General features: G+C 38.2%; 1 protein-coding gene across 2 annotated transcripts in view; it reads right to left on the bottom strand.

Annotated features, from left to right (window-relative positions):
- Positions 1 to 18,615, bottom strand: part of PDS5A (PDS5 cohesin associated factor A) — a 136,228-nt gene that overhangs the window by 6,042 nt on the left and 111,571 nt on the right. For both annotated transcript variants that reach the window (XM_042936570.1, XM_042936571.1), the window contains exons 27-32: positions 12,867 to 12,999; positions 12,130 to 12,249; positions 8,059 to 8,121; positions 7,173 to 7,318; positions 5,771 to 5,879; positions 435 to 787 (exon numbers count right to left, since the gene is read on the bottom strand). In XM_042936570.1, coding sequence (XP_042792504.1) covers positions 435 to 787; positions 5,771 to 5,879; positions 7,173 to 7,318; positions 8,059 to 8,121; positions 12,130 to 12,249; positions 12,867 to 12,999 — 924 coding nt within the window. The remainder of the gene's footprint in view (positions 1 to 434; positions 788 to 5,770; positions 5,880 to 7,172; positions 7,319 to 8,058; positions 8,122 to 12,129; positions 12,250 to 12,866; positions 13,000 to 18,615) is intronic.

The raw sequence follows: 18,615 nt of genomic DNA, 5'->3' as shown, positions 1-18,615 counted from the left end.
AAAGATAAAAATAATTTTTTTTTTAACGTTTATTTTTGAGACAGAGCGCCAGCAGGAGAGGGGCAGAGAGAGAGGGAGACACAGAATCTGAAACAGGCTCCAGGCTCCGAGCTGTCAGCACAGAGCCCAACGCGGGGCTTGAACTCACAGACCGCGAGATCATGACCTGAGCCGAAGTCGGTCGCCCAACCGACCGAGCCACCCAGGTGCCCCAAAAATAATTTTAAAAAATTAACCAAAAGGAAAAAGGAGATCTCTCTTCAAATTGGTATTCTGGAGGTTATGAGGTAAAAGCAAATGCCATTATAACCTACTCAGGAAAACCAAGGGCAGTTTTCATTCCCAAGTGCCTAGGTGTTTGGGGGTGATTGGCACATACTAAGAATAAAATAAAATGTCTAAACTCAAAGTTCAGAAAGAATGGTGTACATTACCTTTGTAAGTCAATTTGTCTCTCTGCTGGTGTTGCCTTTTTGGCTATGTCTTGCAGTTTGGGTGCTTTGGCATTACCTGCTTCCAGACCCCCAGGGCTTTCCTGACTGACTGCAGCTCTCTTTCTTCCTTTGCCAAGAGGTTTATTTATATCATCATTTTTGGTTGCATTGCCCTGAGATTCAGACTTCGGTCGACGTCCTCTCCTGGGTTTTGAAGGGGCAGGTGGTCCTGATTCATCTACTTTCTCATCTGTTTTTTGTTGAATATTCTCTGCACCAGCTGCGGTTACTGTTCTTTTCTTTCCTCGGTCACTGCTGATGTTGCCCTGGGTAGTCTGATCAGAATTAATTTCCTAAAAAAGCACAAAACAATTCTATAAACACAAGTTCCTTAAATATCAATGATCTATACTAGAAAGAAGTATTTTGAAAATATTCAAAAGGAGCTGGAATTCCATGCCTTTTTTTTTTAAGTTCCATACCCAGTGTGAAGCCCAATGTGGGGTCCAAACTCACCACCCTGAGATCAAGACCTGAGCTGAGATCAAGAGTTGGACACTTCATCAACTGAGCCACTCTTAATTCCAAGGCTTCTAATCCATTGCTTATATCCCTTGAGGAATGTAAACTCCTTGAGGGCAGGGCCTGAGAGCAGTGCCCACCATGGTACTTGGCACATGTACTGTACACAATAAATGCTTATTAAATAATATGCACAGATGGTATATATAAAGCGGAGAAAATCTACTTGGTTTTGCTATCACCCTCATTCTAAAGGAAAAGGTCTTCTTAAAAAATTTTTTCCTTTTTAACATTTATTAGAGAGAGAGAGAGAGAGAGAGAGAGAGAGAGCGCGCGCGCACGCACGTGCAAGCATGAGTCGGGTAGGGGTAGAGAGAGTGTGAGACACAGAACCTGAAGCAGGGTCCAGGCTCTGAGCTGTCAGCATATAGCCCAATGCAGGGTCCGAACTCACGGACCAGGAGATCATGACCTGAGCTGAAGTTGGATACTTAACTAAGCCACCAGGCGCCCCAAAAAAGTCTTTTTAACCAATGGTATGTTTTTTTTTTTTTTTTTTAAGTTTGTTTATTTATTTGAGTGGGGGAGAGGGGGAGAGAGGGGGAGAAAGAGAATCCCAAGCTGGCTCCATGCTCTCAGCATGGAGCCGGATGTGGGGCTCCAACCCATGAACCCTGAGACTTGAGCTGACTGAGCCACTCAGGCGCCCCTCCCCCTTTTAATGTTATTTTTGAGGGGGGGGGGGAGAGGGGGAGGGAGAGAGGGAGATAGAGAGAGAGACAGAGAGAATATGAGTGGAGGAAGGGGCACAGAAAGAGGAAGACAGAGGATTCAAAGTGGGCTCTGCATGGAGAGTAGAGAGCCCAAGGCAGGGCCTGAACTCAAAAACTGCTAGTCATGACCTGAGCCCTGTTGGCCACTTAACTGACTGAGCCACCCAGGTACCCCAATCAATGGTATATTCTAAATTTATCACTTTTTAAAAAGGATAGCATGTTTTCATAATTGAATATGTTATTTTCTTTTTTTAATTTTTTTTTAATGTTTATTTATTTCTGAGACAGAGAGAGACAGAGCATGAGTGGGGGAGGGGCAGACAGAGATGGGGACACAGAATCTGAAGCAGGCTCCAGGCTCTGAGCTATCAGCACAGAGCCCGATGTGGGGCTCGAACTCACGGACCGTGAGATCATGACCTGAGCCGAAGCCGGACGCTCAACTGACTGAGCCACCCAGGAGCCCCGAATATGCTATTTTCTTTATGATGCATTAAATTTCTGTAGTTCTGTGCCATGAAGTTCTTCAATTTCTCACTCCACTTACACATTCTAATTTTTGTCACTTTTGCTGCAATCATTAACCTTTTTTCTGAAAAAAAATTTTTTTTGTTTACCAAATAGATTAAATCCTCTAAAATGTTAAAGTAATAAAATCCCATTTTAAAATGTATTTTATTTTTTATTTTTGAAAGAGAGAGAGAGTGGGAGTGAGGGAGAGGCAGAGAGAGAGGGGCAGAGGATTTGAAGCAAGATCTGTGCTGAGAGCAGAGGGCCTGATGCAGGGCTCAAACTCACAAACCATGAGATCACAACCTGAGACAAAGTCAGACACTTAACCACCTGGGCCACCCAAGCACCCCACCCCAGGAATATTTTTAAAACAGTATCAAAGCAGGACATTCATCAAGTGAAAAGTGAAGGATTGTACACAGAGAAAAAAGGGAAAGAGCCTGGAAGATATAAGGAACTTGGACCATAAGGAGTGATGGGAGAGTGGTATGGAACAAGGTAGGAGAAGCAAGCATGGACCAGATCATGAATGCCTTACACGACAGGTTAAGAAATTTGATTTCATTCTAAGTGCTAATGAAAGTCACTGAAGGCCTTTCAAGACAGGACAAACATAATTCAAATTACATTTTAAAAAGATCGAATTGGCTGCTGTATGGTGACTGGACTGGAAGGGAGCAAGAATACTAACAAGAAGGTTAAAACTACTACAGCATGAGAAGTTGAGTTGGGTCAACACCCTGCTGGGTAGCAATGTCAAGTGTTCCACTTTTTCAAGGAAGCAATATGGAAATATCTAATCTATAATACACTTTACTCTTTGACTCAGCAATCCCACTGCTAGGAATTAAGCCCACAGAAATAAAACTATCAGTATATGTTTAATGCACATTTACTATTTAATGCAACACTGTAGTGGCAAAAAAAGGGGAAAGATTTAATGTATATACACACACATGAAAATGATAAGAAAAAAATTAACAAAGATTAGGCTTTTTAAAAGGAAACAAATATTGCATTAAAAATCATGTACGCGACTTGGGGCACCTGGTGGGTCATTTGGTTAAGCGACTGGTTCTTGATTTTGGCTCAGGTCTGTGAGTCTGAATGCCACACTGGGCTCTGTGCTGCTGGTGCACAGCCTGCTTGGGATTCTCTATCTCCCCCTCTCTCTGCCATCCTGTACCCTCTCTCATAACTACATGACTCTCTACATGACTGTATTTACATATTTATGAACATTATGTGCATATGTCTACTAAAGAACTCATATAAAAGGCAAATGAAAGAGGAAATCCATTGGTCAACCATAGGTATACAGAAAATGAAGACTCCTAAAGAGGAATACCGGCAGCATCGCCTGCCTGAATCCATGGGATGAGTCTTGCTTCTTTTAACTACCTCCCTTACTCATCTTTCATATTATAATTTGATTTGCCTCTCAGAGTAAATAACAGGAGAAAATGTCCTGATTTGTTGACATGCATAGTTTGCTGGATAATTTTTATATACATAATAAATTGGTTTATGCATTAATTTCTTTGAAAAATTGGGTTAGCAAGAAACACTCTCTTAGATCTTTATCTTCTTTTAGTATACCAACAAGATAGTTTTTTGAGACTACAAGACTTTTGACTCAGACCCCCTGGAAAGAAATAACATCAACTTATGGGAGATCTGACTGGTAGGTGATTAAGTTTTGTCAAAATACAAGCCCTGTGTGTTCAAGGTGACAGCAAGTTTGTTAAAACATTCTTTGGAAGTGTGAAAAAGTTAAAATAAGGGTTTGGAACAATATAGCATCAGAGATTAATTAGAAAGTAACATTTTGGCTTCTCAAAAATTAGAATTTAAATGTTGTTTACTGTTTCTATTTTTAAAAAATGTTTATTAAAAATTTTTTTTAAGATTTATTTTGAGAGAGAGAGAGAGAGAGAGAGAAGGGGCAGAGAAAGGGAGAGAGACAATCCCAAGCAGGGTCTGCACTGCCAGTGTGGAGCCTTGATGTGGGGCTTGAACTCATGAACTGTGAGATCATGAACTGAGCTGAAATCAAGAGTTGGATGCTTAACTGATAGGCCACCCAAGCGCCCCTAAATGTTCATTTATTTTTGAGAGCACACATGCTCATGCAAGTGGGAGAGGGGCAGAGGATCTGAAGCGGGCTCTGTGGTGACAAGAGAGAGCTTGACACGAGCTTGAACCCGTGAACCATGAGATCATGACCTGAGCGGAAGTTGGACGTTTAACCAACTGAGCCACCCAGGCAACCCTATCTTTTTCCATTATAAAGTATAATTGACATATAACATCAATTTGTATCTTACACAGAATTGGATGTTGGGGCGCCTGGGTGATTCATTGCTTAAGTATTCAACTTCAGCTCAGGTCATGATTTCACAGTTCGTGAGTTTGAGCTCTGTGTCGGGTTCTGCGCTGGCATCTCAGAGCCTGCTTCAGATTCTGTCTCCCTCTCTCTCTCTGCCCCTTCCCCACTTGTGCCCTCTCTCCTTCTCTCAAAAATAAATAAACTTAAAAATAAATATTTATTCCTATACCACCTCTTAATGCACATGGTAAGTATGTTTAAATGGATGTCTGTGGCAATATGCACTTTTGCATGTAAGTCTCAAGACTGTTTAATTCTAACAAGAACCCCACAATACTTAAGTCTGTTGGCTTCTGAATTCCAAGAGTTCTGACAGTGAGAGGCTCCCTGTTATCTGAATCTACTGAAATACTGAAGTTCTGATAATAAATAGAAGAGGTTGAATAGTGACTGATCTAAAAATGCATCCTCATCTATTCAGCTTGAGTTGGATAGTTCAGTTATTGTGGAATAACTGTACAGCCCTGTATTTTATGTACCTGAGAGGGATTCCTAAAACATTTGAAGAATACTGTGTGTGTGTGTGATGTGTGTATGGTGGGCAATAAAAAGTAAATGTGTCAAGAATATGATTCTGTGGGAAAAGAAACAATAGTATTTCCATGCCATTCCTACTGAGGTAAGTTATCAATTTCATTCTACAGTTTAAATGGAATCCCAGAGAAGTCAAGCAATCTGCCTAAGTAAACACACAGCTAGTGACTGGCAGAGCCAGGTCTGATTTTCCTACCAATGTTTCTCTCCTGCTACAACTGTTAAGAAAATTAGGTGCCCTAATTATAAGGTCAACAATGAAGAATGCAGCTGTTAATAATGTACACACTCACCACAGGAGCCAACAAACTCTTGAAAGTAAGATCTCAAAAACTCTCAATTCCTAGTCTTTCAAGTTTTGAGAGCAGAAGTGTGGGAGAAGGATACTGTTATGGGTGACCACATAAACTCTTGAAATGAGCGGACATAGGAAGACTCATTTTCTGGAGAGTGAAGCACAATAAATATAGCCAAGAGGTGGTATATAAAATGTAGAATATGGAGTATATATTAACTTGTCCAGTGTGGGTTTCTTAACCTCTACCATGAAACTGTAATAAGAATCTCTGGGAGAAATCCACTTGTTAAATTTTAAAATTTACCTTATTCTTTACCGGATCAATATTCTTTACAGGAGTGACAGAAATAATTCTCACAGGGTTCTCTTCATTTTCACTAACTCCAGTTTCTACTGCCTCTGAACTCTGTTCCCTGTTGAAGAAAAATAAACCAAAGCTTCTTTATTTCACCACTTGGACAGAAGGTTTACCCTCCCACTACAGCAATAAGGAAACAGAAGCTCAGTCAAGTGAAGCAACATTAGCAAAATTCAAATCTTCTGTGGTTACAGACTATTGGTCTATTATATGGTGTTATTGGTGCCATTTAACCTTACTAATGAAAGACACAAATGGCTGCCTAAAACCACCCGAAAGAAAGATTAGTTATCAAGAAATAAAATAACAAAACTATTCTAAGACTTTCTCTCGTGTGTGGGAAACCCTAAAACAAAACAAAAATACAGTGATAGATGAGTGTATAGTATAGTTGTTTCCAGTCTTTTTTTTTTTTTTTTTTTCTTTTTAAGGTTTTATTTTTAAGTAATCTCTACACCCACTGTGGGGCTGAAACTTACAAACCCGAAATCAAGGGTCAGTCAGGTGCCCCTCTGGTCTGTGTTCTTAATGTTCTGCAAGGGAAGGAGGCTGGAAGAACAGGCCAGAGGGGACGTGTCTGGAGACCCACCATTTCTGTAAACCACAGATGTTCCATGTTAATTTACTTTATATTTTGGGGTTCTACTGCTAAAAATGTGTTTAAAACAATACCAACTGAGTTTATACTTAAAATTTCAGGAGTAAGAATCAAATCTTTAAAAGCTTCAATTTCTAGTGTTTTTAAGAGTAACGCCTGGTGGAAATTCTTATGTAGTAGCTAACATGGTAAAAATGTGACATGTTAAAATAAGCATGGAATATTCTTAGTCCTTAGAAATGTCATAACAATGTTATCTTAACCCATGCTATATTAATTTGAATTAAAAATTAAAAAGCATAAAAATCCAATTTAACGGTTATATATTCATAGTTTTCCTGTGTTTTCTTATATAAACATTTCCATATACATTAGTAATAATATATTAGAAATTCTTACATTTGTTCCATTTAACTTTTTTACACTTAGAATGTTATATGGTTTCACAAGGTAATAATACACTGAATTTCCATCATTAATTATACTGAAACTCAGTGCCATTATTTTATACCAAAATGTTTCTTAAAGTCCATTTTTGTGATACAGTGCTTTAGGTAAAAATTAAAAGATCAACCAAGTATCAAAGCCTGGAGCCTGCTTCGGATTCTGTGTCTTCCTCTCCCTCTGCCCCACCCCCACTCGTGCTCTGTCTCTCAAAAAATATATAAACGTTAAAAAAAAAAAAATCTTTTAAAAGATGAACCAGTTAGTGAGTGATAGTAACACAAACAACTGGAGAAAAAAACTTGCCTTGATCGGTTTCCGGTTGAAGGGTTCAGCTCTGAATTTACATTAATGTTGCTTCCAGTCTCAGCTCCGGTGCTTCTAACATATGGTTTTCTTCCTGTTGCTGATAAAGGCTTGTTTACTGCACCTAGTACTCCAGCAGGTTTTGGCTAAAAGTTACACATATGCATGTTATTTTATACCTTACTATATAAGGCATTCATATAAATTTAGACACATGTAAAAGAAACTGTTTAGCCTAAGCCACGGAATTGTTGTTACTTTGGAAAGTTAAATCCTAAATTTATTAGAAATGATAATTTTGCAAAATTGGGTTTGTCTGAATACAAGTCACAAGCATTACTTCTACTTAAAAATAACTAGGCAATTAATTATTCCTTATTGCTCAATCAAAATGAAAAGTGCCCCTGAAACAATGCGAAGTACATAATAAATAAGACATAATAAAATATCTTATGAATAAACAATTAAATGTATATAGTAGTTTAGGCACTGTTTTTCTCAAAAGTTAAATTTCTCTTGCTCTTTTATGTTAGGTGTCATGCTTTTATAGAATATTAATTGTCTAACTCATTAATATTTTAAAATTATTTCTTTCAATCTTACATATCTAAATTTATTATGACACTTTTCAAGAAAATCTGCTTTGTGGATTCTAAGTAACTTGAAGCCTACTAGTACTGATGAGAACACATGCCGTAATTCAAAAGGGTCATTTATGGCAGAAGAAAGCCTGAGAGTACAAATGCCTTAGATGCTATAATTCACAATATGATCCCTAAGAATCAGGAACATAAAAATCCATGGGACATTTAAAGGTTATTTCTAAGAATAGCAGAAATAATATACCCATGCAATAAAGATTTCCAAATTATCTACTACATAATACCTTTCCTGTTAACAGAAGCACTCTGGTCTCTTCTGAAATATAACTCTTGTCATTACAGAAGTCCTATCAAAAAAAAAAAAAAAAATCAAAGTGAATATGTCTATTTTTACTGTCCAAATAAGACTTCTCAGGCATTGTGCCTTACAATAACAATTACATTTGGGCTAGCATATACATATCAGTTGTTCAAATAAAGCATATTAAATGAACTACATCATTAAGTCTAGCTTTAACTCAATGGCACATTAAGAACTAGCAAATATCAGAATTCAATTACTTAAATCATATTTTAAATAAAACACACTATTTTTTTTTTTTTCATACAGTCCAGGGCAAACAAGGCTCCAGTTTATTAACTGAACTACTTTCTCTACTCTATTATAAAATCGACTTCTTTTGGGATCCCAAAACATCCAAAATGGTACAGAGCATATTTTAGGCACTTAATATTCACTAAAATCACTCCACCCTGGATCTCAAGAAAGTTATCCTCGTTGAAAAAAAAAATCTGCCACTTGAATTAAAACTATTGTGTTTCTTGGGGCGCCTGGGTGGCTCAGTCGGTTAAGCATCTGACTTCGGCTTAGGTCATGATCTCACGGTCCGTGAGTTCGAGCCCCGCGTCGGGCTCTGTGCTGACAGCTCAGAGCCTGGAGCCTGCTTCGGATTCTGTGTCTCCCTCTCTCTCTGACCCTCCCCCATTCATGATCTGTCTCAAAAATAAATAAAACATTAAAAAAAAAAAAAAAAAACTACTATTGTGTTTCTTAGAACCATAAGACTGTCCAAATCACATAGGTATATATACTGTCAAAATATCATTCAGTGAATTGTCCACCTAATGTGGACACTGATGGACTCCTGAAAGTTTTATCTACACAGAACTTAAGAATCCTTTGATGCTTCTGTTAAATATCCTGGGAACAGCGCACAAATAAACCACAATGATGTCACATAAGTAAAATGATTTACTATGACCAAGAAGTTCATTATTTAAAAAAATTTTTTTTTCAAGTTTATTTATTTATTTTGAGAGAGAGTGAACATGAACTGGAGAGGGGCAGAGAGAGAGGAAGAGAGAATCAGAAGCAGGCTCTGTGTACTTCACAGAACCCAATGTGCGGCTAGATCTCACAAACCATGAGATCATGACTTGAGCTGAAATCAAGAGTCTGCCACTCAACTGACTGAGACACTCAGGTGCCTTGAAGTCTATTAATTTGTTAAGTAATATCACTTAAAAATTATTTTTTCTTTTCTAAGTTTACCTTCATACTAGTGTCACAGGAAAGAACAGATGGCTTAAATGTGCCTATAAAGAAGTCACAATTTCGGCATGTGTTCCAGGCAAAGTTATTATCTTTTTTTCTTTCCTCCCTTCATTTTTTTTCCCCCCACAAAGGCTTTTATGCAGCTACAAGAATCGTTACAAAGCCTAGGCACCAAAGTTCATTCACTTTATTCACGAAGATATACTATAGCCTCACTAGGCTTATTATCTTAATATGCCTAGTCTTCTAGTGTTTGAATTTATACCAGATTAAAAGCAACATATTAGAAAAGGAAATGAGAGGGGCGCCTAGGTGGCTCAGTTGGTTGAGCGTCCGGCTTCAGCTCAGGTCATGATCTCGCAGTCTGTGAGTTCGAGCCCCACATCCAGCTCTGTGCTGACAGCCTGGAGCCTGCTTCTGATTCTGTGTCTCCCTCTCTCTCTGCCCTTCCCCTGCTCACACTCTATCAAAAAATGAATAAACATTAAAAAAAATTAAAAAAAAAAAAAAAAGAAATGAGAAAAGCTGTTCACTGAAACCAGAAAATACTAGTTCTTTTTAAGAAGGCTAAAAACACTAAGTTTCAGATATCAAAACAAAAACAACTAAAGTTAGGTATAGTGACAAACAGCAATTTAATTCTTTTTATTTTTTATTTTAAGTTTATTTATTTTGAGAGAGAGAGAGAGATGGGGGTGGGGTGGGGATGGGAGGGGGAGAAGCAGAGAGAGAGAATCCCAAGCAGACCCCGCCCCACCAACCGTGAGATCATGACCTGAGCCAAATCAGATATTCAACTGACTGAGCCACCCAGGAGTCCCTTTATGTTTTTTATTTAAAAAAAAAGTTGGCTTGATCTCATGAATCACGAAATCATGACCTGATCCAAAACCAAGACTTGGATGCTTAATTAACCAGCTGAGCCACCCAGGTGCCCCATCTCTCTTTCTCTTTTTTTTTATAAAGTAGGCTTCATGCCCAACATGGGGCTTAAACCCATAACCCTGAGATCCAGAGTCCCCTGAGAGCCAGAGTTGAAGGCTCTACTGAATGAGCCAGCCAGGTGCCACACAACAATTTAATCCTTGTTCATGGGATAGTTATTGTATGAAGATTATATCTGGGTACTATTCTTATCACGATAGCCTTAGGTCAACAATAAAGTAAATTTAAATTCAAGAGCTCACATACGATTATTTTTTGAAATTCTATTTCATTATATCTTTAAATGTTTATTTTAGAGAGAGAGAGGCAGAGATAGAGGGGGACAGAAGATCTGAAGCTGGCCCTGCACTGACAGCAGAGAGCTTGATGCGGGGTTCGAACTCACAAACTGTGAGATCATGATCTGAGCTTAACCAACTGAGCCACCCAGGCACCCCTTATATATGACTCTTTATAAAGACCAGTAAATTCAATTAGAGGGCAATAACTTTGCAATCTTTATTATTCCTAACAAAAACCAGGCACAGTAAATGCTGAATACTAAATCATTAAAGAAAATCTGTTTAAAATTTTTGGCAAAGTATGGCATTCAAAGTAGGAAGCTCCATTTCCTGGTATGTTCTTCTGTAAAATACTCTTAGGAACGGTATTACCCTGAATATTCTGAAGCATATCTTCAGGTTTGAAAATGCATAAAAAATTTTTAAATGTCGTATTTTTTCCAATTAAAAATACTTAGGCTTCTGGGCGCACCTGGCTGGCTCAGTCGGTAGAGCATGCAACTCTTAATCTCAGGGTTCTGAGTTCAAGCCCCACAATGAGCATGGAGACTACTTAATTTAAAAAAAAAAAAAAGATTCTGTTTTTTAAACAAAGCACAGGAAAGTTAAAACTTCAAAATACTTCCTCAAAGAAGGAAGTAAATAGAAGAGTTAAAAAAAAAGGTTTTTAAATTCCGATTCAGAAAAAGAAAGAGCTTTAGTTAGCTGGAAAATTTACTTACATGGAAAACTTAATTTGTTGATAGCAGAATAAATATACTGTGTATTAGTTATTACTACTATTTATTGAATGTTTACTATGTGACAAACTCTTAAAAACCTAGATGTAATATTAATAATCATATGTATTATCACCTGCATTTTAGACAGAAATTGAGGCTTAGAAGAGTTAACTTGTCTAAAGTCCCTCAAGTTAGAAGCAGTTGATTAGAATACAGGTTTATCATTTGCCAAGGCCAATTCCATTAATGCTAACATTTTATTTCCTATACAGATGTATATAGATTTATAATGTCTCAAACATTTGGTTTATTCCTTATCTGACAAAATAGTTTTAATAAAGTGAGATTAAAATAATTTAAGATCTGAAAATTCCTCTTACATACTAGAAATATCCAAAAGGAATAGCTCACATAAGAATACTACCACTAAGCTTGAATTGCATTCTCCTACTCTGTAAGGTGAGAATGATACTTGTTCATTGGCTTTGGAAGACAATCCCCCATTCCTAGATACAAGTACAAAGAGGTATTTTTTATACTCTATACTCAAGACAATCCAGTATATGCCACTAGAGTTGATGGTAACTGAAATTTAAATCAGTTTAGTGTGGGGGTGCCTGGGTGCCTCAGTTAGTTAAGCATCTGACTTTGGCTCAGGTCATGATCCCACAGTTTTTGGGTTTGAGCCCCATGTTGGATTCTGTGCTGACAGCTCAGAGCCTGGAGCCTGCTTCAGATTCTGTGTCTCCCTCCTCTCTCTCTCAAAGATACACAAACATTAAAAAAAAAAAAAAAAAAAAAAAAAAAAAAAATCAGTTTAGTGTGGTAGAACAATGAGCAGAAAAAAATTACCTTTTCAGGTTGTGTAAAAAATTTCATTGGGAGGACTGGATCCTTTGGTGAGTCTGCATTGCACAAAGCACTTTTACTATTTATAACACACAGAGCCACATCACATACTGTATAAAGTTTCTAGGGAGGAAAAAAGAAACATCATATGTAACTTTCAGTAGTACAAAATAACCACAAGCACCAATTCTAGCCAATGTACAAAATGAAGTAAAAGAGGGATCTGTGGGTATTATTTATTCCTTCAACATTTTACATTTGTGTCTGGCACTTCTTATGTAGCCTCCTGGTAAACAAACAAAAAAACCTTTACCTTAATTAACATGAAGTCCAAGTATGCATTAAAAACAAACCTCCTAAAACCATTATTATACTATATGTTAACTAACTTGGACTTAAAACAAAAAAACCCAAATAAATCAAACCAAACCAAAGGAAAAGGAATATCTACTTGTGTATAACTTACTAAAAGGTTCATAAGATAGCAGAGTAGTAAGTTTTATTAATTTTTATCCCCCTACTCTGTAGAAGTTTTAATGTCCTTCTTCAGGGTAATAAACATTCCTCAAATAATAGAACTCAACTGTAACAAAATACAATAAAACTGACCATAAATATATATTTTTATAAACATTCTGTAATCTAACATATATTATGTAATAAGAAAAAAAATGGGACAAGGACCATCATATTTTTTCCTATAGTGATCTAAATACCCACTAGCCTAACACATATCTTACTTCATTTGTCTTGGATTCATCTGGAGACTGGGCATCTTTTGTTAACTTGATGTTCTCTGCCATCTTCTTCATAAAGGCATGGCTATTGTTTTCATTCTTTGTCATTAAAACTTCAAGCATGAACCATAGGCACCTAAATGATAAACATTTGCCTATTAAAAGAGACTAAACGTAGGTGTTTTGTTTAATGGACTAAATATCTTATTGGGAAGGTCTGTTGTCTGAAAATAACAAAATAAACATAAAATATAAATAAACTAAACCATAAAACAAAACATTAAAAATGAAAACATAGCTTAATATGAGAAAGTTTGACAGTTTCCTGAGGCATGTAAAGATTCATTCTACAGGTATTTGATAAGCGTTTAGAGGACTTCACATGTGTCATTGCCCAGCAATGATGAGGAAAGCAGGGACAGCAAAGTCTTCCCATTTTGACTGTTTACAAACTATGTAGGTCTAGGATTTGCATGTAATTCTGCTGTGACATGGCTGTGAATTGCATGTGCTATGAGGCTGATATGCACACTAACCAGGCATTCAGCTAAGCAGTCACATCTCAAACTATTTTTGCTGTTTTCCACTTGTTACTGTATATTCATTTAATACACAAAATATCTGAAGGGAACACCCAAATTTCTCAGTAAAAGTGAATCTCAAATCAGGATGAACATTAGAATCACTGGGAACCTAAATCGACATCTAGGGTAAGTTCTGTTTACAGTAAGTTCCTAGGATGATTCTCAAGCAGGCAATGGACTTATTGCTTTACTGCATCAACAGGGGAGAAAACATATGATGATAATATATGCATACTTCTTTGCCTATATTCTATATAAATGTTTTAAGAGACTACTTACAAGGGGAAAATTTAGCACTAGGTTAATGAGTTCACTTTTAGTAGTCCTGTTTTAAAAGAACTATTAAACTGAGTCCTTTAAGGCTAAAATAAAAGGACACCAGACAGTAACTTAAAGCTGTAAGAAGAAATAAAGAACACTAGTAAACACAACCACATAAGTAAATATAAAAGCCAGCATTACTGAACTTTCAATTTGTAACTCTTTTTTTATAGGATTTTATTTATTAAATTTTTTTTTAATGTTTAATTTTGAGACAGAGAGAGAGAGAGAGAGAAAGAGGAAGAGACAGAGAGAGTGTGAGCAGGGGAGGAGCTGAGAGAGAGAGGGAGACACAGAATCCTAAGCAGGCTCCAGGCTCTGAGCTGTCAGCACAGAGCCTGACATGGGGCTCAAACCCACAAACCGTGAGTGAGATCATGACCTGAGCTGAAGTCAGATGCTTAACCGATGAGCCTCCCAGGCACCCCTTTACATAAGACTTTAAAGGTATCAATGTATGACAGGAAGCCATCAAAATCCTCGAGGAGAAAGCAGGCAAAAACCTCTTTGATCTTGGCCGCAGCAACTTCTTACTCAACACATCTCCGGAGGCAAGGGAAACAAAAGCAAAAATGAACTACTGGGACCTCATCAAAATAAAAAAGCTTCTGCACAGTGAAGGAAACAATCAGCAAAACTAAAAAGCAACCTACAGAATGGGAGAAGATATTTGCAAACAACATATCAGATAAAGTGTTAGCATCCAATATCTATAAAGAACTTCTCAAACTCAACACCCAAAAAACAAATAATCCAGTGAAGAAATGGGCAAAAGACATGAATAGATACTTCCAAAGAAGACATCTAGATGGCCAACTGGCACATGAAAAAATGCTAAACATCACTCATCATCAGGGAAATACAAATCAAAACCACAATGAGATACCACCTTACACCTGTCAGAATGGCTAACATTAACAACTCAGGCAACAATAGATGTTGGCGAGGATGTGGAGAAAGATCTCTTTTGCATTGTTGGTGGGAATGTAAGCTGGTGCAGCCACTCGGGAAAACAGTATGGAGGTTCCTCAAAAAACTAAAAATAGAACTACTCTACGACCCAGCAATTGTACTACTAGGCATTTACCCAAGGGATACAGGTGTGCTGGTTTGAAGGGACACATGCACCCCCATGTTTACAGCAGTACTATCAACAATAGCCAAAGTGTGGAAAGAGCCCAAATGTCCATCAATGGATGAATGGATAAAGAAGATGTGGTATATATACACAATGGAGTATTACTCGGCAATCAAAAAAGAATGAAATCTTGCCATTTGCAACTATGTGGATGGAACTGGAGGGTATTATGCTAAGTGAAATTAGAGAAAGACAAAAATCATATGACTTCACTCATATGAGGACTTTAAGAGACAAAACAGATGAACATAAGGGAAGGGAAACAAAAATAATATAAAAACAGAGAAGGGGACAAAACAGAAGAGACTCATAAATATGGAGAACAAACTGAGGGTTACTGGAGGGTTTGTGGGAGGGGGGATGAGCTAAATGGGTAAGGGGCACTACAGAATCTACTCCTGAAATCATTGTTGCACTACATGCTAACTAATTTGGATGTAAATTTTAAAAAATAAAAAAAATAAAAATTAAAAAAAAAGAGAGAAAAGGAAATGAAACAAACAAGAAAAAAAAAGACTTTATAGGCATTAAATGCACAGAGTAACAATTACATCTATGTAAATGGAAATAATGTAAAAAGACAGAATTGCTATGAATAACAATTATTAAAGGGAGAGGGATAGAGATTATAGGAGCACAGGGTTTGTATCCTATTGAAACTAAGTTGCTGTTATTCAAACTAGGTTGTTACATATATTATTTGGAATCTCTAAGAAAATAACTAAAAATTCACACAAAAAAGGGAGTAAGAAAGGTTCACTACAAAAAACAACTAAATACAAAAAAGAGAAGCAGTAGTAAAGGAAGTTAAGTAACAACATATATAACACAGAGAAAAACAGCTTTATGGCAGAAATAACTCTTTCTTTATTGGTCATTATGTCAAATGAAAACAGATTAAAACTCCCAATTAAAAGGCAGAGATAAGCAGAATGGGAAAAAAAAATCTACCTACATCTATCTATGAGAGATTCACTTTAAACATTCTTTAAATTTTTTTCTTTTTTTTTTGGAGAGAGAGAGAAGGCATGTGTGTGAGCAGGAGAGGGGCAGAGAGGGAGAGAATCTCAAGCAGGCTATATGCTGTTCAGCAGAGAGTGCAATGCAGGGCTTGACCCCATGAACCATGAGATCATGACCTGAGCCAAAATCAAAGTTGGACTCAACTGAAAGTTGGAGTATCTGAAAGTAAAAGGATAAAAAAAATTTTTTCTTTCATGCAAATAGTAACAAAATGAGGGCTAGTAGCTATTTTATGATCAAACAAAATAGATTTAAAGTAAAAAAAAAAAAAAAATTATAAGGGGCACCTAGGTGGCTCAGGTCATGATCTCACAGTTCATGAGTTTGAGCCCTGCATCGAGCTCACTGCTGTCAGTGCAGAGCCCGCTTTGGATCATCTGTCCCCTTCTCTTTCTGCCCCTCCCTTGCTTGAGCGCGCTCTCTCTCAAAAATAAATAAACATTAAAAAAAAAATTAAAAAAAGATTATAAATAAATAAAAAAAGATTATAAGACAGCCAACTACAATGATAAAAGGTTCAATCCAGCAGAAGATAAGATTATCATAAAACACATACAAACCTAACAGAGCCTCCAAATTTTATGAAGCTAAATCTGACAGAATTGAAGAGAGAAACAGATTAATTCTGCAGTAATAAACAGATTTAAAAAAAAAATTTTTTTTTAAGTTTATTTATTTTTGAGACAGAGAAAGACAGAGCATGAACGGGGGAGGGTCAGAGAGAGCGGGAGACACAGAATCGGAAGCAGGCTCCAGGCTCTGAGTCATCAGCCCAGAGCCCGAAGCGGGGCTCGAACTCACGGACCGCGAGATCGTGACCTGAGCCGAAGTCGGACGCTTAACCGACTGAGCCACCCAGGCGCCCCATAAACAGAGATTTCAATGTCTTATTTTCAATATTGGACAGAAAAGACTGAATAAGAAACAGAGAACTTGGTCTGGTTCAAGATGGTGACATAGTAAGACCCTGAACTCACCTCCTTTCAGGAATATATTGTATCTACAGCTACATATGGAACCAATTTCCTCTTTAAAAACTTAAAAGGCTGACTGAGTGATGACTACACATTAGGCAAACAAAGAAATAAAAACATACCAAAGTGGGGAGGAGAGACTGGAATACAATCTCGCCATAAACCCCACCCCTGTTGCTGTGACCCATAATTGTGAGGGAACGGAGCTTCTCTCTGAAGAGTGAAATGTTAAAACCCCACACTGGGCACCCAACTTCTAAGACATGAACTTGAGAGAGGAGTCCCCAAAATATTCTACAGATACTGGGACCCACAAGTCTGCAGCAATCTGAGAAATGCCTCTTAAAGGGTTCATATGCTGGAATGGACCCACTCCAGGGCCCAACTCACAGGCACCTCAGAGTAAAGAAAGCTAACCTGCTTATAACCTTGACTTGAGGGGCAGGCATCTAATGTAACTTACATACCTAGGAGGCTGCTGGAACACTCTCCAGGGACAGAGACTGGTGACTGCCATCTTTGCATTCTCCCTTTGCTGTGCTCTAGAGGACCAGTAGCTCCCAGAAGGGAACCTTTACATTTGTTTTGTGCCTTTTGTGGGTGCTGCCCACGGGAACATTTCTAGAACACCTGGCTCTGGAAGAACAGGGGGGCTTGTGTTTCTGGTCACAGGGGAATGTAATAATCACCCAGAAAGAAGTTCATAACCTTTGCTGGCGCCCCAATTTTTGTGACTGCTGCCAAGGGACAGCTCTACATCAACTAACTCTGGTGGCCAGTGGGGCTTCTATTCATGAGTCCCAAAGGACGGTAGCCAATGTGCTACCAGCTACCACCCCACAGGGCACAGCAAGAGGCCACTGACCCAGGAGCTGGGTCTTTCTGAGAAGTAAGCCTATCAGCTAATCATCATAACTGTGGCCTAAGGGTCAGGCTTCTAAACAAAGCAATCATCTAGAGGCTGACTGAAATCCTTTCCAGAGACCTCAGAGGGCAGGCGCTATCTTCAGACTCACCCTCCACCAGTGTTTCCTGGAAGAGAGCTTGGAGTCTGGTGCCTGATGTTTGGGGGACAACCCTTAATCACCCGGCTCTGTTGGCTGGAACAGCTTGCATTCTTGGGTCCCAACGGACTGTGGTAATCGGAGGGACTGCCTTTGGCAGGCTACCACCCTCAGGACACTGCATAGGCAGCAGACTGAGGTATACTCTCAGTTTTTCTGTGAAGAGGCCACTCTGCCTGTACTGGAGCTTTGGACTAGGGGCAGGACTCAGGTCTGGCCTACATTTAGTGGCCTATGGTGCTTCCAAAGGAACTCAGGCTATCAATGCCACCCTGGTGCTCTTTAGTCCTTCTCCAGCTTGTCGGTATCTCCCAGAAAGGTGCTCATACACTCGTTTAGAACCCGACTTTTTGCCACCTAGGGGACATACCTCAGGATTGCTTGGCTCTGGTGGTGAGGTTTATGCTTGTTGCTCCTCAGGACTGGATATATCTGCATGCATTCATTCAATTTTATTTAACTTTATTTAATTATGTATGTATGTATGTATGTATGTATGTATGTATGTAGGCAGGCTTCACACTCAGTGCAGAGCCCAATACAGGGCCTGAATTCATGACCCTGAGATCAAGATCTGAGGTGAGATCAAGAGTCAGATGCTTAACTGACTGAGCCACCCAGGTGGCTCTGTATCTGCATACTTTTAAA

Source organism: Panthera leo, chromosome B1 (genome assembly GCF_018350215.1).
Source record: "Panthera leo isolate Ple1 chromosome B1, P.leo_Ple1_pat1.1, whole genome shotgun sequence".
Lineage (NCBI taxonomy): Eukaryota > Metazoa > Chordata > Mammalia > Carnivora > Felidae > Panthera > Panthera leo.
The sequence above is the reverse complement of the archived record's forward strand: the minus strand, read 5'-3'. Positions and strand labels throughout refer to the sequence as shown.